At 45.9% G+C, this 17,995-nt stretch overlaps 1 protein-coding gene across 2 annotated transcripts in view; it reads right to left on the reverse strand.

Moving 5' to 3' along the window:
- Window positions 1–17,995, reverse strand: part of FSHR (follicle stimulating hormone receptor) — a 157,421-nt gene that overhangs the window by 74,668 nt on the left and 64,758 nt on the right. For both annotated transcript variants that reach the window (XM_084829212.1, XM_084829213.1), the window contains one exon: window positions 362–436. In XM_084829212.1, coding sequence (XP_084685338.1) covers window positions 362–436 — 75 coding nt within the window. The remainder of the gene's footprint in view (window positions 1–361; window positions 437–17,995) is intronic.

Genomic DNA, 17,995 nt, shown 5'->3' on the forward strand with positions numbered 1-17,995 from the left:
GGCAGCCTCTGTGAATGGGGTAAGCAACATTTTCTGCAAAGTTGTTATGTGCCAAGTTTCCCTGTGTTCTTTATAAGTTTGGTACTAATTCACATGTTTGCAGAGGATCATATTATTGCAGAGGATCATATTACTGGAATAGCCCTCCGACTCCAGAGGGAAACTGCCCTAACAGCTCACATATGCACGGCAGAATCTGCCATTTCTTTGCCCTCCCTTTCAATCCCCCCACCCCCAAGCGTTACCTCTTAACGTACACAAATACATAGGTGGCATGATATGTGTAGCTCACACAGCAGTTTATCACTGATCCTCTGAGTCTTATACTGCCTCCACCCTCCAATCCCATTTATTTACTCACATTTCATAGAGTTTGGGAAGATGGGAGAACGCATCCGATTCTATAGTTTCCAAGGCGTCGTTCTGAGAGATTTCTCTGACAAGAAAATGGAAACATAAGCCAAGGTGGCCTCACTCTTTATTGAAAACGACGTTAGAGCTGTGCCCAAATGGCCCCTTCAAATTCTCCACTCTGTTTGTGGGCAGACAAATGTGGTGAGGTGGGGAAGAAACATTTCCCCGAATTTTTCCAATGGGAGGAGAAATTTTCCAACGGTTTCCCACAGGTAGGGCTCACTATTGGCAGGGGTTGTAGCACAGCTTCTTTCTTCCCCCGCTTTTTTTTTGTGTGTGTGTGCTGCTACCATTATGGTGGCATTCTGAGGTGGCCATGGGTGTTGTGTGTGTTTTCTCTTTCTGTTATACATCTCTGCATAACTCTGCTGGCAGCCTGGCCCCCATTTTGTATCCTCCACAATGCCCCATATCTAGTGTTGTTCCAGGGCTTGCATTTTTCTGCCTTATTCTCAGGGCATTTTGTAATTTATTTTGAATTTCTTTTGGTGTTTTTGAGCTTACTTAATCACTACAAGGGCCGTGGGTTTTTCTTTCTATTACATATCTCTCAATCACTTTGCAGCCTCCCTGACTGCCCACACTTCCTGAGCTGAGAAAGCCCTATGGGAGGAATTACCTCATGATGTCTCCCTCTGGGCTTTAGTTGAAGTGTGGGAAGCCAAGGAAGCTACAGGCTGCCAGAAAGATGATTGTACAATGAAAGACAGGAAACTTGCACACACCCCTCAGCCACCTCATAAGTAAGGTCAGCACAAGATACCTGAACGTAACTCATGAGAATTGTAGTCCAACATGTCTGAAGGGCACCAGGTTGGGAAAGGCTGCCTTCGATTCTAAGGCGTGAGGTCGACACGCAGTGGCAAGAGCTTGTAAAATGGACTGCACCAGTTGAACCACTGCAAGCGGGGAAATCACATTTTTTGAATGCTCGCCTGTGTTAAAAACTCTCTGTAAAATTGAAAATCAGCACAGCAGAAGAAGGCAGCCTTGGCTAGAACTGCTCTCCTTGACGTGTTACTTAAATATTTGCAGGGAGTTTGTTTATACATTCAAAAGTGGTATTGTCCCCACTGAAGATCATGGGATTTTGCCCACGGTCTGCAGTGATACAGACCATGGGCAAAATCCAACATAAGACCTACTTAGAGTAGACACATTGAAATGAGTGGGATGTAAGTTTGTCAGGGTTAACTTAAATCCCATGCATTTCAATGGGTCTATTTTAAGTAGGACTTATGTTGGATTTTACCCCCTGCAACCACTGCATTCTGCTGCATGTGTAAACCCAGCCCCACCCATTCATTACTGTTGTAGGTAACAACATTCTCCACCAAATGAATGAAGGTAGATCAAAAGGCTAGGCAGACCTCAGTCCACTATCTATCACCTCAGTTCCTATCTTTATCTCACTTTATCACTGTGGGAGTGGAGCACAGATGCTGTTATTTTCATAAGAAAAAACAGAGAAAGATAAGCGCTAAAAACAGTCCTGTTATTTTCATATTTAGTTAATGCTAAAACCTAGAAATAAATTTGCATAGATTTATTCATTAAATTGCAGTTGAATTACCCGTAAAATGGATACCTTTCTAATTAAGAAAAGGAAAGCTGGTGAAGATGACGTTTGCAATGAACAAAATGTAGCTGCTATAGAAGAAGCTACGCAAGAATCAACTGTTGAACGGTCTGTATTAGTACGTAAGAAGTGTAAAGGAACAATTTCCAAGCCTCGTTTATACAGTAAAGATTATATGAAACTGGGGTTCACATTTTCTGGTAATGAAAACAATCCTTGTCCCCAGTGTTTAGTTTGTGGGGATATACTTGCAAATGAAAGTATAAAAGGTAAAGGTAAAGGTGTCCCCAACCAGTCGTGTCCGACTCTAGGGTGCGGTGCTCATCCCCGTTTCTAAGCTGAAGAGCCAGCGCTGTCCGAAGATGCTTCCGTGGCCATGTGGCCGGCATGACTGAACACCGAGGTGCACGGAACGCTGTTACCTTTCCCGCCGAGGCGGTACCTATTTATCTACTTGCAATTTCTTGCTTTCGAACTGCTAGGTTGGCAGAAGCTGGGACTGAAGACGGGAGCTCACTCCGTCACGCAGCACTCAGGTCTTGAACTGCTGACCTGCCGACCTTCCAGTCTGCAGTTCAGCGTCTTAACCACTAAGCCACCGTGGCCCTTAATGAAAGTATGGTACCAAATAAATTAAAGCATTTTACCTCAAAACACTGTCATTTGTCAGAAAAACCAGTAGGATACTTTATTGAGCTTTCAAAATCTATAAAGAAGCAGTCTGCATCATTCACAAAGAGAATGAAGACATCAGAGAAAGCTCAAAAGGCAAGTTACTTGGTTGCTCAAATAATTGCCAAAAACAAGGACCCACACGCTATTGCCGAAACCACCACAATCGGAAGACGTATTCAAGACATGTCTGATGACATTAAGCAGCAAATGAAGGATATTTTTCGAGACGATAATATGATCTTTACATTGCAATTAGATGAAGCAACAGATGTCAGTGGGTTAGCACAATTATTGGTTTTTATACGTTTCATTCATACTGACAGAATTATTGAGCAATTCTTGTGTTGTCTAGAACTTCCAATGAGAACTAGAGGTGAAGATATATTTAAAACTTCTGATTGCTTCATGAAGGAAAATAATTTGCAATGGGTAAATTGTGTAGGAATATGCACAGATGGCACACCCTCAATGGTTGGTTCAACAAAAGGTTTTATAGCTTTAGCAAAGAAAGAAAATGAAAATATTATAATTACTCATTGCTTTTTACATCGCGAAGCACTAGTCACGCAAACCATTGGAAATGAATTAAGAAAAGTTTTGGACAAAGTGGTTCAAATGGTCAATTACATTAAAAGCAGACCTCTTCAATCAAGATTATTTGCTCATATTTGTGAAGACATGGGGGCAAGTTTTAAAAAGCTTCTACTACACACAGAAGTTTGTTGGATCTCAAGAGGTCGAGTGCTTTGTCGTGTATATGAATTGAGGGAAATGATGCTTAAATTTTTTGAGGAAAATCAGCAAAATGAATTCTGCGATCTAATTCAAAGCAAACTTTGGTGCACAAAATTGGCATATCTTGCTGACATATTTGGACATTTGAATAAAATAAACACCAGTATGCAAGGGAAAGGAGAAAATATCTTAACAGCGGTAGATAAAATTTATGCTATGAGAGACAAAACAGCAATTTGGAAAAGGAAAGTGAAAGAAGGATATTTTGAAACGTTTTCCAAAATTGCTGAGCGCCAGCTAAAATGTGATATCAGCTCGCTAATTGTTGACCATTTAACATTGCTTGGAGAGAAAGTTCATCATTACTTCCCAAATGCTGAAATCCAAGACTATGATTGGATCAGAAATCCATTTTTTCAACTGCAGTGAGGAATTTTTCAGTTATTGAAGAAGAAGAATTAGTTTAGCTGACATAAAAAATGATCAAAATCTGTTAATGATGCATGAACAGGGTGACTTGACAGCTTTTGGATTCGCATTTCAAAAATGCATCCAAACATAGCTAAAAAAGCATTACAAATTCTTCTGCAGTTTTGTACTACATACATTTGTGAAGTATCCTTTTCAATGATGGCGAACTTAAAGACACTGAAACGTGGAAGCTTAAAAATGCTTGATGACGAAATGCGAGTGTCTTTATCTAATATTCCACCAAATATTGAAAAGCTGTGTTCATCCCATCAACCTCATACATCCCATTAAAATGGTAAGTAGTTATTGGTGCTATTCAACTTTTTTAAATTCTTGCACATATTTACATACGGTTAGTCATAAATGACAAGAATGTATGTTATTATCTTACAAATCATATATTTTTAAAAATATAAATGAAAGGTTTTCATGAGATATGTTGTATCCCCATACATTTCATTATTACAATTTATGTATGTGTCCATATCTCTTATAACGGGTTAGTTTAACCTCCGGTTTGCTAGTAAAACTGAATTACCGTTAGGGATGGTGGAGAATTTCTCCCCGAATCTTTGGGAGGCCGAATGCCAACGCATTCGGCCCCCCGAAATTGGTGGGGAAATTCTCTGCCAGCCCCCCGCCCCCCCGGGATGGGACTTACCGTGGCTGAATGTCCCTCTCGGTGATGGGTCCCGGCGGCATTTCGGCGGCGTTTTGTCGGGGGCGGGGGCGGCGGCCAGTCTCCTGACTGGCTGCCGCCACCGCCATTGCAAAAAAAAAAAGTAAAGTAAAAAAAACCCAAAAACACCCGTGATAGGCTACGTAACGATTTACGTAGCCTATCACGGCTAGATTTCCAAAGTCAGCCGTGATAGGCTATGTAAATCGTCACATAGCCTATCACGGGTGACTTTGAAAAAAAAAAAAGCGCGTACGCAAATGGCGGCGGCCCATGGGCGCCACCATTTGCGTTCCTTATTTTGGCACGTCTAGTCTACGTAAAGATTTACGTAGACTACAGCGAAAATAAGGGAACGCTATTTGCGTTGCCTTATTTTCGCCGTAGTCTACGTAAATGTTTACGTAGACTACATGTGCCAAAATAAGGAATGCAAATGGCGGTCCCCATGGGAGCCGCCATTTGCGTACGCGCTTTTTTTTTTTTTCCCCCCAAAGTCACCCGTGATAGGCTACATGACGATTTACATAGCCTATCACGGCTGACTTTGGAAATCTAGCTGTGATAGGCTACGTAAATCGTTATGTAGCCTATCATGGGTTTGTGTGTGTGTTTTTACTTTTTTTTTCACAGCCGGGTAGACGGGGTGCTTCTACCCAGCCTGAATTTCACCGGCGAGGGATGGGTCGCCTCCCCCCCCAGCCTGAATTTCGGCCGGGCAAGGCAGGGCACCTCCCCCCCCTCGCCTGAACTTCGGGGGGAGAACCGAAGCGCCTCCCCCCCACCACGAAGCAAGCTTCGAGAACGGGTAAGGGACTTTCGGCCATCCCTAATACCGTGTCACACAATGATGCATGTCTAAAAAGTGTGTCACCAACATGAAAAGTTTGGAAAGCTCTGCTCTAGCCACTACACCACACTTATGGTATGTGATCTACCACCATGCCTGGGCTGGTGTGAAGGGTAAGCATGGTTGGGCACCTGCCAAGGGCCCACACCCCAGCAGGATCCCACTGACAAAAGCCCCCCGGAGTTGCTCCTCCTTCCCCCCATTGCAGCCTGCTTGCTCACCAGCCTCTTGCTCTGACCAGCCAACAGTGGTGATGGTGAGGGGGAGCAGCAGATGCTGCCACCTACTTGCTCCCTGGCTCTCTCCCTGCCCACCAAGCAAGGGGCAGCAATGATGAGAGACAGGATGGGGAGCAAGAGCAGCTGGTGACGGTGGCATGAGGAGGCAGACCACTGAGGGGGGGCACATGGGGGTGTCTTGCCCAAGGGCCTGCAGAAACCTGGAGCTGGTACTGCAACAAGCCGTAGGCCCTCCCTTCATCAGAAGTTACTTCATTCTACAATCCTATGCATATCTACTCAGACCAGAGCTAAATCTGTATTTTTTTTTTTTAAAGTTTCAAATTCTTTAAAAAAAATTTTAAGCACCAATTTAATCCAAATTCTGTGTCAAGAAAAAACTGAATTTCCAGATCAGGATGAGGAAGTGAAAGAACCGGTGGAAGCTGGTGGCTCCAATGTCAGCAGAGTGGCGAATCTGCTCCAGGTTTCAGCCTGAACTCTAAAGGAGCTATCGCAGATGCTTCACACCTTGGATAGCCTCTCCAGAGTTCTGAAATCTGGAGTGGAATCACTGCCCCACTGACATTGGAGCCACCAGCCTCCGCTGGAAAGAGCAGCAATATGAGTAGCAAGTTTGTTCTTGGAGTTGGTCCTGTGCAGTCCCAACGTACAACACACAGAAGACCTCTTCACGTGCAAATGGTGGGGTCCCCAGTTGCAGACAGAGACCCAACATTATTTATTTCTTCATCTAAATATTTCTAGGGCACCTTTTAGGGCAGAACTCTCGCGGGGTGGCTTACATAAAAATTGAAGGTCAAAAACCCAAACTACAAACAAACAAACAAACTTTCCAACTAAATACAATTATGTGAAACAGCCACAATTTAAAACATTTTGCAGGCCAGCAGCGGTCCCAGATATCCATGATTTAGCAATGTAAACAGTGTGGAAACAGCAATGCTCTAGAGCATAACATAGTTTAAGAAAAAATCCTCCCAGCATCTCACCTAAAAACAACCTGAAAGAGATTGGTTTTGAAGAGATGGGGTTTTAGAAGCCTGTAATGATGAAGCCAGTTGTATATGCCATGAAAGAGAACTCTAGAAATATGATGCCACCCTAGAAGAGGCCACGCCTCTACAGCCTGCCAATCTGATTGGTCTTAAAGGTGGGCCCAGGCAGGTCCATGAATACAATTTGTAGGTGTGTAGGCTCTATTCAGTCCTTTGGCTGAACACTTTGAGGTCAGGGCCAGATCCACACTTCTAGTCATATCACTACAATCCCATCATAGTGGCGCTATATCCCTCTTACGTGTTTACATCTTGTAGCACGCACAATGACATCTGTTGTGGTGTTTTATAAGGAATAAAAAGCAGGAAATAATGCTAAAAAGTGGTATACGGATTGTGTAATGTGCCTGGACAGTTCCCGGTGCACGTTAGTACTGATTAAAAACACTAGAGCAGATCAGTGGTGGCTGGTGACTCCAGTTCCAGAGGGGCAGCGATTCCATTCTGGGCTTTAGTTGTTGTTGTTCAGTCGTTCAGTCATGTCCAACTCTTCGTGACCCCATGGACCATAGCACGCCAGGCCTTCCTGTCCTTCGCTCTCTCCCGGAGCGTGCTCAAGTTCATATTCATTGCATCAGTGATACTATCTAGCCATCTCATCCTCTCCCGTCCCCTTCTCCTTTTGCCTTCAGTCTTTCCCAGCATCAGGGTCTTTTCCAGGGAGTTTTCTCTTCGCATTAGGTGGCCAAAATATTGGAGCTTCAGCTTCAGTATCTGTCCTTCCAATGAGCACTCAGGGTTGATTTCCTTTAGGATGGACTGATTTGACCTCCTTGCAGTCAAGGGGACTCGTAAGAGTCTTCTCCAGAACCACAGTTCGAAAGCATCAATTCTTCGGCGCTCAGCCTTCCTTATAGTCCAGCTCTCACAGCCATACATTACTACTGGGAAAACCATAGCTTTGATTAGACAGACCTTTGTCGGCAAGGTGATGTCTCTGCTTCTTACTATGCTGTCTAGGTTGGCCATAGCTTTCCTCCCAAGGAGCAAGCGTCTTTTAATTTCATGGCTACAGTCACCATCTGCGGTGATCTTGGAGCCCAAGAAAATAAAATCTGTCACTGCTTCCATTTATTTATTTATTTATTAAATTTATTAATCGCCCATCTGACTGGTCACCCAGCCACTCTGGGCGATGTACAACCCACCATAAACAATTTAAAACAGTAAAATTTTACCATAATTTTTTTTTAAAAAAATACCCTAACCCACCCCAAATGCCTGCCTGAACAACCACGTTTTTAATGCACGACGGAAGCTCATTAAAGAGGGGGCATGACGGAGTTCCCTAGGGAGGGAGTTCCACAGAGTGGGGGCCACCACAGAGAAGGCCCTCTCCCTCGTCCCCACCAGTCTAGCTGTCCTGGCTGATGGGACAGAGAGAAGGCCATCCGAGGCTGATCTTGTTAAGTGGCCTGTCTGGTGTTGCTGGAGGCGCTCCTTAAGATAGGCTGGGCCGGAACCATATAGGGTTTTAAAGGTCAAAACCAACACCTTGAATTTGGCCCGGAAAACAACTGGTAACCAGTGCAACTCCTTCAGCACTGGAGTGATGTGATCTCGCCGGCGGCTGCCTTTAATCAGGCGAGCCGCCACGTTCTGTACCAGCTGCAGTTTCCGAACCGTCTTCAAGGGTAACCCCACGTAGAGCGCATTACAGTAGTCTAAACGAGAGGAGACCAGGGCATCCTCCAGGGCATCCATCCAGGGGAATTTCTTCCCCTTCTATATGCCATGATCTTCGTTTTTTTAATGTTGAGTTTCAAACCAGCTTTTGCACTCTCCTCTTTCACCCTCAACAAGAGGCTCTTGAGATCCTCTTTGCTTTCTGCCATTAGAGAAACATTGTATTTCTATTTAAATTACAGTCATTGTTTCTACATTTGCATCTATACATATACCAATTAGCACATGCAATTTATCTTTTGAACTCTTTTTCGGCAATGCATGTCCTCTTTCTTAACTGGCCACCCTAACTGTCATCCCCTTCACCTCTCCATGCAGATGTGTCATATGAATACAGCCTTTGGCAGGTTGGGATCTCACAATGACCTGGTTCGCGAGACACAACAGCTTGCCATGGCTCAATTCACCTGCAAGTGCTGCTGTGTTGAGCCGTGCACCGGAGGGTGCCATTTTTGCATGGTGCCAGCTGGTGCCTGGCTTGCCACGGCTTACCCTCAAATAACCCAGGGCTTGTTTTAAATTAAGCCACAGTGGGCTGTCGAGACATGCTGCAAGCAGGCCCAATGAAATAGAATCATAGAATCAGAGGGCTGGAAGAGATTGCTTCTGAGATTGGATGAGATCGGGCGCATCCAGCCCTTTGCTCGACCTCATAGAATCACAGGGCTAGAAGGGGCCTACAAGACCATTGAGTCCAACCCCCTGCTCAATCCCAGAAGCCTGATTCCCAGGCGGTCTCCCATCCAAGTACTAACCAGGGCTGACCCTGCTTAGCTTCCGAGATCAGGCGCATCCAGGCTGGTAAGCTTTTTTTTCTGGCTGAAGGAGGTGGGGGAGAAGGAGCACATTTTAACTAACCTTATAAACAACATAGAAGGTGAGCGGAAAATGCAAAAAAAATCAAAATCAACCACCACCCTGTATATAAATTGCCCACTCACACCAAGAAACTCCATTAAGGGGAAGTTCTATTGCTAATTCCACTACATTACACATTATGATAAAGCTGAGAACAGCAGGTGCTTTGCAACAACACAGAATATTTCAGTGTTGTTGTTTTTTTAATGCCTCAAATGGTAAATGAAACAAAATTTAAAAAAACAACACCCAGCCCATCTACTATAAAAAAATGTGTCTTTTAAGTTTATGAGCTGTCTCTTGCAATTCACTGAAGCTGAACAAGTGGATGCAACTCCTACCTCCTTGAATACAAAGCCCTCTTAAAGGGATCATTTCTATTTCAAACCACGCTAGATTTCAAGTAATTATTAGCTTTATCTTGTAATTTATCTAGCAGGAGAACGGGAGTCGACTGGAGGATGAAAACACTGTTTTGACAAGCCTTGCACTTCAAAGGTGCAAGGGGGAAACATAATGTACAGCTGTGCACAAAATGGCTTCTTGCAATTCTCCACCCTATTTGTGGGTAGAGAAATTGCTGATGGGGGGATTGTTTCATCAAATTTCAGGGTGAGGAGAAATTCTCCAACCATTCCTCAGGGTGGGGCTCCCGATTTGCAATGGCAGTAGCCCAGCCTCTTCCTTTTTTTCCCAAGGGTTTTTTTGGGGGAGGAGGGGTACTGCAAATACCACCAGCAGAAACTATGTTAGCAGGCTGGTTACCATTCTGCATTGCCCTGGAGCTAGCAGTGTTTCCAGGGTGGGAAATGCAGCTGCCACAAAAAAGTGGTGGTGAATATTTGGAGAACGTTCTGTAAAGTGGTCTCCCTTTTCTGAGTGAGGGTGAGGAAAAAAGAAGAAGAAAAATCTCAGAAATCTCCTCAGAAAAATGGCTTCTGATACAATTTGGCACAATGAGAGACAGGCCTGTTTTTGTTTATTGATTCTGCTTGCATAAAATGGTAGCTCACAGTTTTCTTGTCATGAAAGCTATCTTCTGTCAGACTTCCTGGAGATTGGGTGGGGGTCCCAAGAGGTCCACAAACAACAAGCCCCCTTTTGGTCCCTACTCATTTAGGAGAACAGAACTAACCATTTAGTGGACACTTGTCGCCCTCTATAGTCCTCCACTGCTCCCCCCTTGATTTCCCTGGTGATCCTGTTTCCTTCCTTCTCTCTCCTAAACTGACTCCATTGCATCTGTAATTATTAGAGAAGCATCACCTCCATCCAACAGGTGGGGCTGTTCCATGTTCTGTATCTTGTCTTGTGTCTTGGGGGGCCATTTCCTAGTAGAACTGGCCAAAGGAGAGCGAGTTTCTGCCTCACCAAAACAACAACAGTAGTTGTCCATCACAACAACAGGAAGTATATCTTCAATTAGTGTAATCACATGTTCTTTGTTAACCCCTTCCTCCACCTCCCTCCCTCCATTGTTTCTCTGTGTCTACTGCAGATTACAAACCCTTTGGTACAGGGTCCTGTCAAACCTGTTCTTTTTAAAGTGCCCTGTACATAGAATGCTTTCTGATGCTTTCGAACTGTGGTTTCTTTACGAGTCCCCTGGACTGCAAGGAGGTCAATCCTAAAGGAAATCAACCCTGAGTGCTCATTGGAAGGACAGATACTGAAGCTGAAGCTCAAATATTTTGGCCACCTAATGTGAAGAGAAAACTCTCTGGAAAAGACCCTGATGCTGGGAAAGACTGCAGGCAAAAGGAGAAGGGGATGGCAGAGGATGAGATGGCTAGATAGCATCACCGATGCAATGAATATGAACTTGAGCACACTCCGGGAGAGAGCGCAGGACAGAAAGGCCTGGCGTGCTATGGTCCATGGGGTCACGAAGAGTCGGACACGACTGAACAACAACAACAACAGGGCACTTTACAACAAACAGATTTGACATAGATGCAGGGTGGCCATATGCCCTACTTTACAGAGGACACTCCACTATTTGAAGGCTTCTTCCATCTGAAGGATTGTCCAGCCCAAATTTCCCTTGCCTCTGCTGAGACACCAGCTGCCTTTGGCCCTCCTTTCACTGTCACCTAGCAGCAGCCATTCCATCAGGCTACCTGAATTGTTTCCATCCCAGCCAGTCATTATAAGAACTGTAACTGTAAGAATTGGTGCCTGAGCTTGCTTTTTTCTCCTCTTCCCTCCCCATCCCCCTTTCCTTGTGTCAAGTCTTGCAACCCTGGGTGCCAAAACTGCCATGCTACTGATCTTTGTAAGCTGTTCGGCGAGGCTTTTCGGCTAAAGTGTTGGGTACAAAGTGTTTTGAATATATATAATGTCTGGTAAAGCTAGAGAACCCTAAGAAGGGTGATCAGGGACCTTGAGGTTGCCTGTTGACAGCTAGCTTCTGGGCAACAGACTGAGAAACCACATAGGTCACTTGGTCAGTCCTCCCTGCTGTGGTGAGATGTATGGTATTTCTGTTGACATTGCAGCAATTAGCATATGCAATTTTGATGCAAATCTGCACCCTCTTTTATCCGTTTTTTGATGGTATGTTAAGCGGCCACCCTAGCTGCTACATAAACGAATTCAACAACCACCCTTCCTGTTTGCCCCCCCAAACTCCCCCCCCCCACTTTCATTGGTCCCAAGGATCACTGGAAGTGCTCCTAGTCACTGACTGTAGACTGATCCTTGGCTTCCCCTCCATCTCCCTCCTCCCATTTTAAGAACCGGGCTGCTGCCCCTCTCCCTCGCTGTAGCACAAGGGGCTACTTGCATCTCCTTGTGCCTTTTGCACGCTGATTTATAGCAACCTCCTTTGCCAAAGGTTTAAGAATTCGTGCTGGTTCAGGGTTGTGCCTGTTGTGCCCTGCTCCACCAGAGAGAAGAAGAGGAAAGGGTTTTTTTGAATCTCGTGTGTGTGTGTGTGTGTTTAAATTCACTGGCTCTGAAGTTGTGTATAATTTAGAGAACTGGAAAAATGAAAGAAACAAAACAAGGACAGCAGCGGAAGAAAAAAAACCTTCCCAGTTGCATAGCACATCCTTAGTCGCGTTCTAGAATTAATTTGAATGAATTATCTCTTAATTTTGAAACCCTCACCATATTTTCAGCTACTCTCCAGAAACAGTTTTAAAAATACCCAGTGTTATTTCTTTTGGTGCATGACCCAAGAATTACCATAGCAACTTGTCTCCCAATTAGCCTTCAGCTGCTCACAATCGATATGATTAGACAAGGTCAGCTGCAGAACAAATAGTATGGATTTTGTTACAAGGCTATGGCAAATCAGGAATAGGAAGAAAAAGGAGTGGACAATTGACTCTTTTTCTTCCTGAGGAAGAAAGCGATCTTTTTTTTTAAATATGCAGAATAAAAATACATATAATAATTAACAATGTAATAGCAGTATGCAGATGGACACACACGTGGGAAAAGGTGCCTGAGCTCTTAAAAGAGGCAAAAACTTCTAATACTTTCTCTACATCCCAATGTAAATTATGGTTACTGAAATCAATGGTGTCTATTTATCAAAAAGCCAATTCCAGGGTTTCAGAACTCTTAGTATGACCATTCTACAGATAATGGCTGGGTCGGCTTTCAGTGGGTCCCATTGAGTACTATTGGCTGAAATTTGGGACACAGTCAATGGGCTGCATTTTGGGACCCAGTTGCTGGGGGGTGGGGGATAGGGTTGCCTTTGGAGTGGCGAAACCTGAACTTTCTTCCAATTGTCAATAGAACTCTCAAAATATGAACAATCCATAGAAGTTATGAATAGGTGGCCAGCTATACACAACCTTTCCAGGCATAGCTTGCCTCACTGGGCAGATAAGAAATCACCATTAATGGGCTTTAGCTCCATTCTATTTGTCAGTAAGGTAAGGTGGGAAGCTCCTATTTAGATGCATTTAGGTGCATTTAGATGCCCAGGTAATAGCAGTAGCTGGGGAGGTTTTTTTTACCAACTCCAAAAAGGGTCCCCGAGGATCTTACAGTTCTGACATTTCTTTTCATGACAGCTCTGTCATGCAGGCAAGGCTGAGGAATTGCCCAGGGCCATCATAATATTATTTATGGCAGAGTGGAGTAATAAGCCTAAATTTACACACACACACACACACACGTACGTGTATTATATAATATATTGCATATATTATATATGGAAGCAAGTCAAGTAGTTTACAGATAGGAACATCACTGAGATGGAGATTAAACTATTTATTTTATTTATTTGTTAAATTTATTAATCGCCCATCTGGCTGGTCACCCAGCCACTCTGAGCGATGCACAACAATAAAAACAGTTTACACAATAAAATTCAACATTAAAAACATCACATTTCTAAAATTACCCTAGCCCACCCCAAATGCCTGCCTGAACAACCATGTTTTTAATGCATGGTGGAAGCTCATTAAAGAGGGGGCATGGCGGAGTTCCCTAGGGAGGGAGTTCCACAGAGTGGGGGCCACCACAGAGAAGGCCCTCTCCCTCGTCCTCACCAGCCTAGCTGTCCTGGCTGATGGGACAGAGAGAAGGCCATCTGAGGCTGATCTTGTTGAGCGGCCTATCTGGTGTTGCTGGAGGCACTCCTTGAGATAGGCTGGGCCAGAGCCATATAGGGTTTTAAAGGTCAAAACCAACACCTTGAATTTGGCCCGGAAAACAACTGGTAGCCAGTGCAGCTCCTTCAGCACTGGAGTGATGTGATCTTGCCGGCGGCTGCCTTTAATCAGGCGAGCCGCCGCGTTCTGTACTGGCTGCAGCTTCCAACCTGTCTTCAAGGGTAACCCCATGTAGGGCACATTACAGTCATCTAAACGAGAGGAGACCAGGGCATGTACTACCGATGGGAGCAGATGGTTGGGAAGGTAGGGGCGCAGCCGCCGTATCAGATGGAGTTGGTACAGCACTGTCCGGCTCACAGCTGACACCTGAGCCTCCATGGACAGCTGGGAGTCCAAAATGACCCCCAGGCTGAGGACATGGTCTTTCAGGGGTAGCTGTACCCCATTCAACACCAGGTCAACATCCCCCAGCCTCCTCTTGTCTCCCACCAAAAGTACCTCGGTCTTGTCAGGGTTCAGCTTCAGCTTGTTACTCCCCATCCAGCCACTCATTGTCTCCAGACATTTGGACAGGGATTCTACGGCCAACCTTGGTGAAGATTTGAACGAGAGGTAGAGCTGCATGTCATCCGCATACTGATGACACCGCACCCCAAACCTCCTGATGATAGCCCCCAGCGGCTTCACATAGATGTTAAATAGCATCGGGGAGAGGATGGAACCCTGTGGCACCCCACAAGTGAGCGGCCACGGGTTCAAAACCTCCTCTCCCACTGCTACCCTCTGGTACCTGCCGGAGAGGAAGGAACGGAATCACCGTAATATGGTGTCTCCAATGCCCAACCCCTTCAGGCGGTCCAGGAGGATACCATGGTCAATGGCATCAAAAGCCGCTGAGAGGTTGAAGAGAACAAGGAAGGAGCATTCGCCCCTATCCAGAGCCCTCCTCATATCATCCACCAAGGCGACCAAGGCCGTTTCTGTCCCATCCCCAGGCCTGAAGCCTGACTGAAATGGATCTAGATAATCGGCTTCTTCCAAGTGTGCCTTCAACTGCAATGCCTCCACCCGCTCGATCACCTTGCCCCAAAAAGGCAGATTCGAGACTGGGCGAAAGTTGTTCAGAACTTGGGGATCCAAGGAGGGCTTTTTTAAAAGTGGAATTATCACTGCCTCCTTGAGGGCTGATGACATCACTCCCTCCTCAAGGGAGGCGTTCACCACCGCCTTGATCCCCTCCCCCAGCCTCTCTCTGCAGCTCATAATGAGCCAAGATGGGCAAGAATCAAGTAAGCAGGTGGTCGGCCTTACAGATGGAAGTGCACCTTGTCCACTTCATCAGAAGGAAGAAGCTAGAACCGATCCCACAAAACCAGTGTGCCACAGACCGCCTCCTGCTCACTAACTGTATCCACAGCGCACAGAATAACACTCCTAATCCAATCAATTTTATCTGCAAAGTGCCTTGCCAAGGCCTCACAGGAAGCCTTAGAATGCTCCAGTGTTAACTACTGTTAAATTAGTCCTTTGCTCCTTGTGACTGCCATGCACTTAAATGGGAGTGTGAAGGTTTGATGCCTACAGAGGCAAGGAAAAGAAAAAGGTCAGGCCTAGAAGCCTGGAGTTTTGTTCTGTTGGGAGGGGGTATCCCTGAGAGATGTAGTTTCATTTCCCCTGTTAAGTTTCAGTTTCATTTCCCCAGTTAAGATTCATTTCTTCAGGTTTGAAACAGTACTTCCAGTTTTGAGGGAGGAGGGTATATAAAGGGAGCAAGAAAGCCGATAAGAGCAGGGTCGGGCAGACCAGAGCCTGAAGAGACAGGAAGAAAAAGCAGCCTGGAATACTGCTAGGGTAAAGGGACTTGCATTTTGCAACTTTTATTTTCTCTTAAGGCCTTTTATATCACTCAGCTCTATTGTGTAAATACCTTTAGTTGTGATTTGCTTGCTTTAATTTACCAGTAAACTGTTATGGTTAAACCCTGTGTCCAGAGTGTCAATCACCACATGTCTACAGCCTAAACCCCATATTATTGGAAAAAGGAAGGTAAAAGAAGGAAGGGGGGACTCTTAAGGAGGCAAGAGATCCTTAAGGAGTTGTTCAGGGGGTCCAGGTCATAAGAGGTTTGGACTCTTGGCAGCCTTTCCCCTCTGCAAGGGTGGGGGACCTATTAAAATGATCTGCCCCTGGAGGCTAATGGATTCTGATGGATTCCAGAGGGCTCTGGGGGTTTTTCCTGCTGGTATGGCTGGTGCTCCTGTAGAAGCCCAGGACACTCTGTGGAATACAGAGATGACACAATTGTGCCCAAGCACCCTCTCCGTCTGTTCAGAGCCCAGCCAGCTCCTTGGTGTACACCCAAGTTGAGGGCAATGAAGCAAGAGGAGATGGCTAGAATGCAAGAGGAGGAAAACTCATGCTGTGTCTGACCGAACACAGGTTAGAGCTCATTATCAAGCCTATTCTGTGGCAGTGGGGGTGGCAAAGAGACAGTCCTTTTCCACCAGCATTGCATCTTCTGTGTCATCCAGTGGAGCTTTTCTGAGTGGTTTGTGGTACAGATGTATGAACCCCACTTACCAGTCCGCTGCCGGGGTCCACTGGGGGGGGAGGCGATCTGTCCCTCCCCCCCGGAATCTTCCCCAGCCAGCTCCGCTCCGCAGCAAGGCTGGACCACTGTGGCCTCAAATGGCAGCCATCATAGCGGCCACCATTTGCGTGCCTGCATTAGGCCGTGATAGGCTATGTAAATACTTAAGTAGCATATCACGGCAAAAGGCAGGGATGCAAATGGTGACCGCTACGCCATTTGCGTGCCTGCCTTTTGCTGTGATAGGCTACATAAATACTTACGTGGCTTATCATGGCCTAATGCTGGCATGCAAATGGCGGCCTCTATGCCGGGGGGGATTGCGGGGGGGGGGGGAGGCCATTCCGCCATGGACTCCAGGGGGCCAGATTCTAAAGAATCCGGCCTCACTGGAGTCCGTGGTGGATTTCTCCCACATCCCTAGTTTGTGGCCTGTTACATTCTGGGCCAGGGAGAGAGACTGTGGAACCCTCGGTAGTGACAAGTTTGCACGGCACTTTGAAGATAAAGTCACTCAGATTCGTCATGAATTGGACAGCACGATTACTGCAGTTCCACTGGTAGAGGCATCCAGAGCACTGTCTGGTCCAGTTTTATTGGATGAGTTTCAATTATTGAGGCCCAAGGAAGCAGACAAGGTGCTTAGCCAAATACGATTGACCACCTGTGTGCGCAATCTTGGCCTTCATGACTTTTATATCAAACAAGGAGGGATGTCCGGCTGGGTCCAGGAGGGTGTAAATTCCTCCTAGGGAGAGGGGGTGGTGTCAGCCTCTTTAAAAGAGGCAGTAGCCAGGCCACTCCTGAAAAAGCCTAACCTGGACCCAGGGGATGTTAATAATTATATGCCAGTGGCCAACATCCCCTCCCTGGGCAAGGTGTTTGAGTGGGTGGTTGCAGGACAGCTCCAGGCACTCTTGAATGAAATGGATTATCTAGATCCATTTCAATTGGGCTTTGGGCTTGGTTTTGGAATGGAAACTGCCTTAGTCACTCTGTGGGATGACCTCTGCCAGGAGAGGGACAGGGGGAGTGCAACTCTGTTGATTCTCCTGGACCTCTCAGCGGCTTTCAATACCATCGACCATGGTATCCTTCTGGATAGGTTGTCTGGGTTGGGAGTTGGAGGCACTGTGCTGCAGTGGTTCTGCTCCTACTTGGATGGCCGATTCCAGAAGGCGGTTCTGGGGGATGATTGCTCTGTGCCATGTCAATTATGCCATGGGGTTCCATGGGGCTCTATTTTATCCCCCACGCTGTTTAACATCTACATGAAACCGCTGGGGGAGGTTATCCGGAGGAGTGGGCTGAGATGCCATCAATATGCAGATGACACCCAGCTCTACCTCTCTTTCTCATCAAACTCAGGTGAGGCAGTGGCTGTTCTGCATCAGGGCCTGGGCACGGCAGTGGACTGGATGAGGGCCAATAAACTGAAACTCAATCCAGATAAGTCGGAGGTACTGTTAGTGGGTAGTTCATCTGCTCAGCTAGGTGATGTTCACTCTGTTCTGGAGGGGGTTGCATTCCCCCTAAAGGATCAGGTTCATAGTTTGGGGGTGCTCTTGGCCCCAGAACTGTCAC

This window comes from Heloderma suspectum, chromosome 1, assembly GCF_057233095.1.
Source record: "Heloderma suspectum isolate Gila_16-S chromosome 1, 16-S_ref, whole genome shotgun sequence".
NCBI classification, from domain to species: domain Eukaryota; kingdom Metazoa; phylum Chordata; class Lepidosauria; order Squamata; family Helodermatidae; genus Heloderma; species Heloderma suspectum.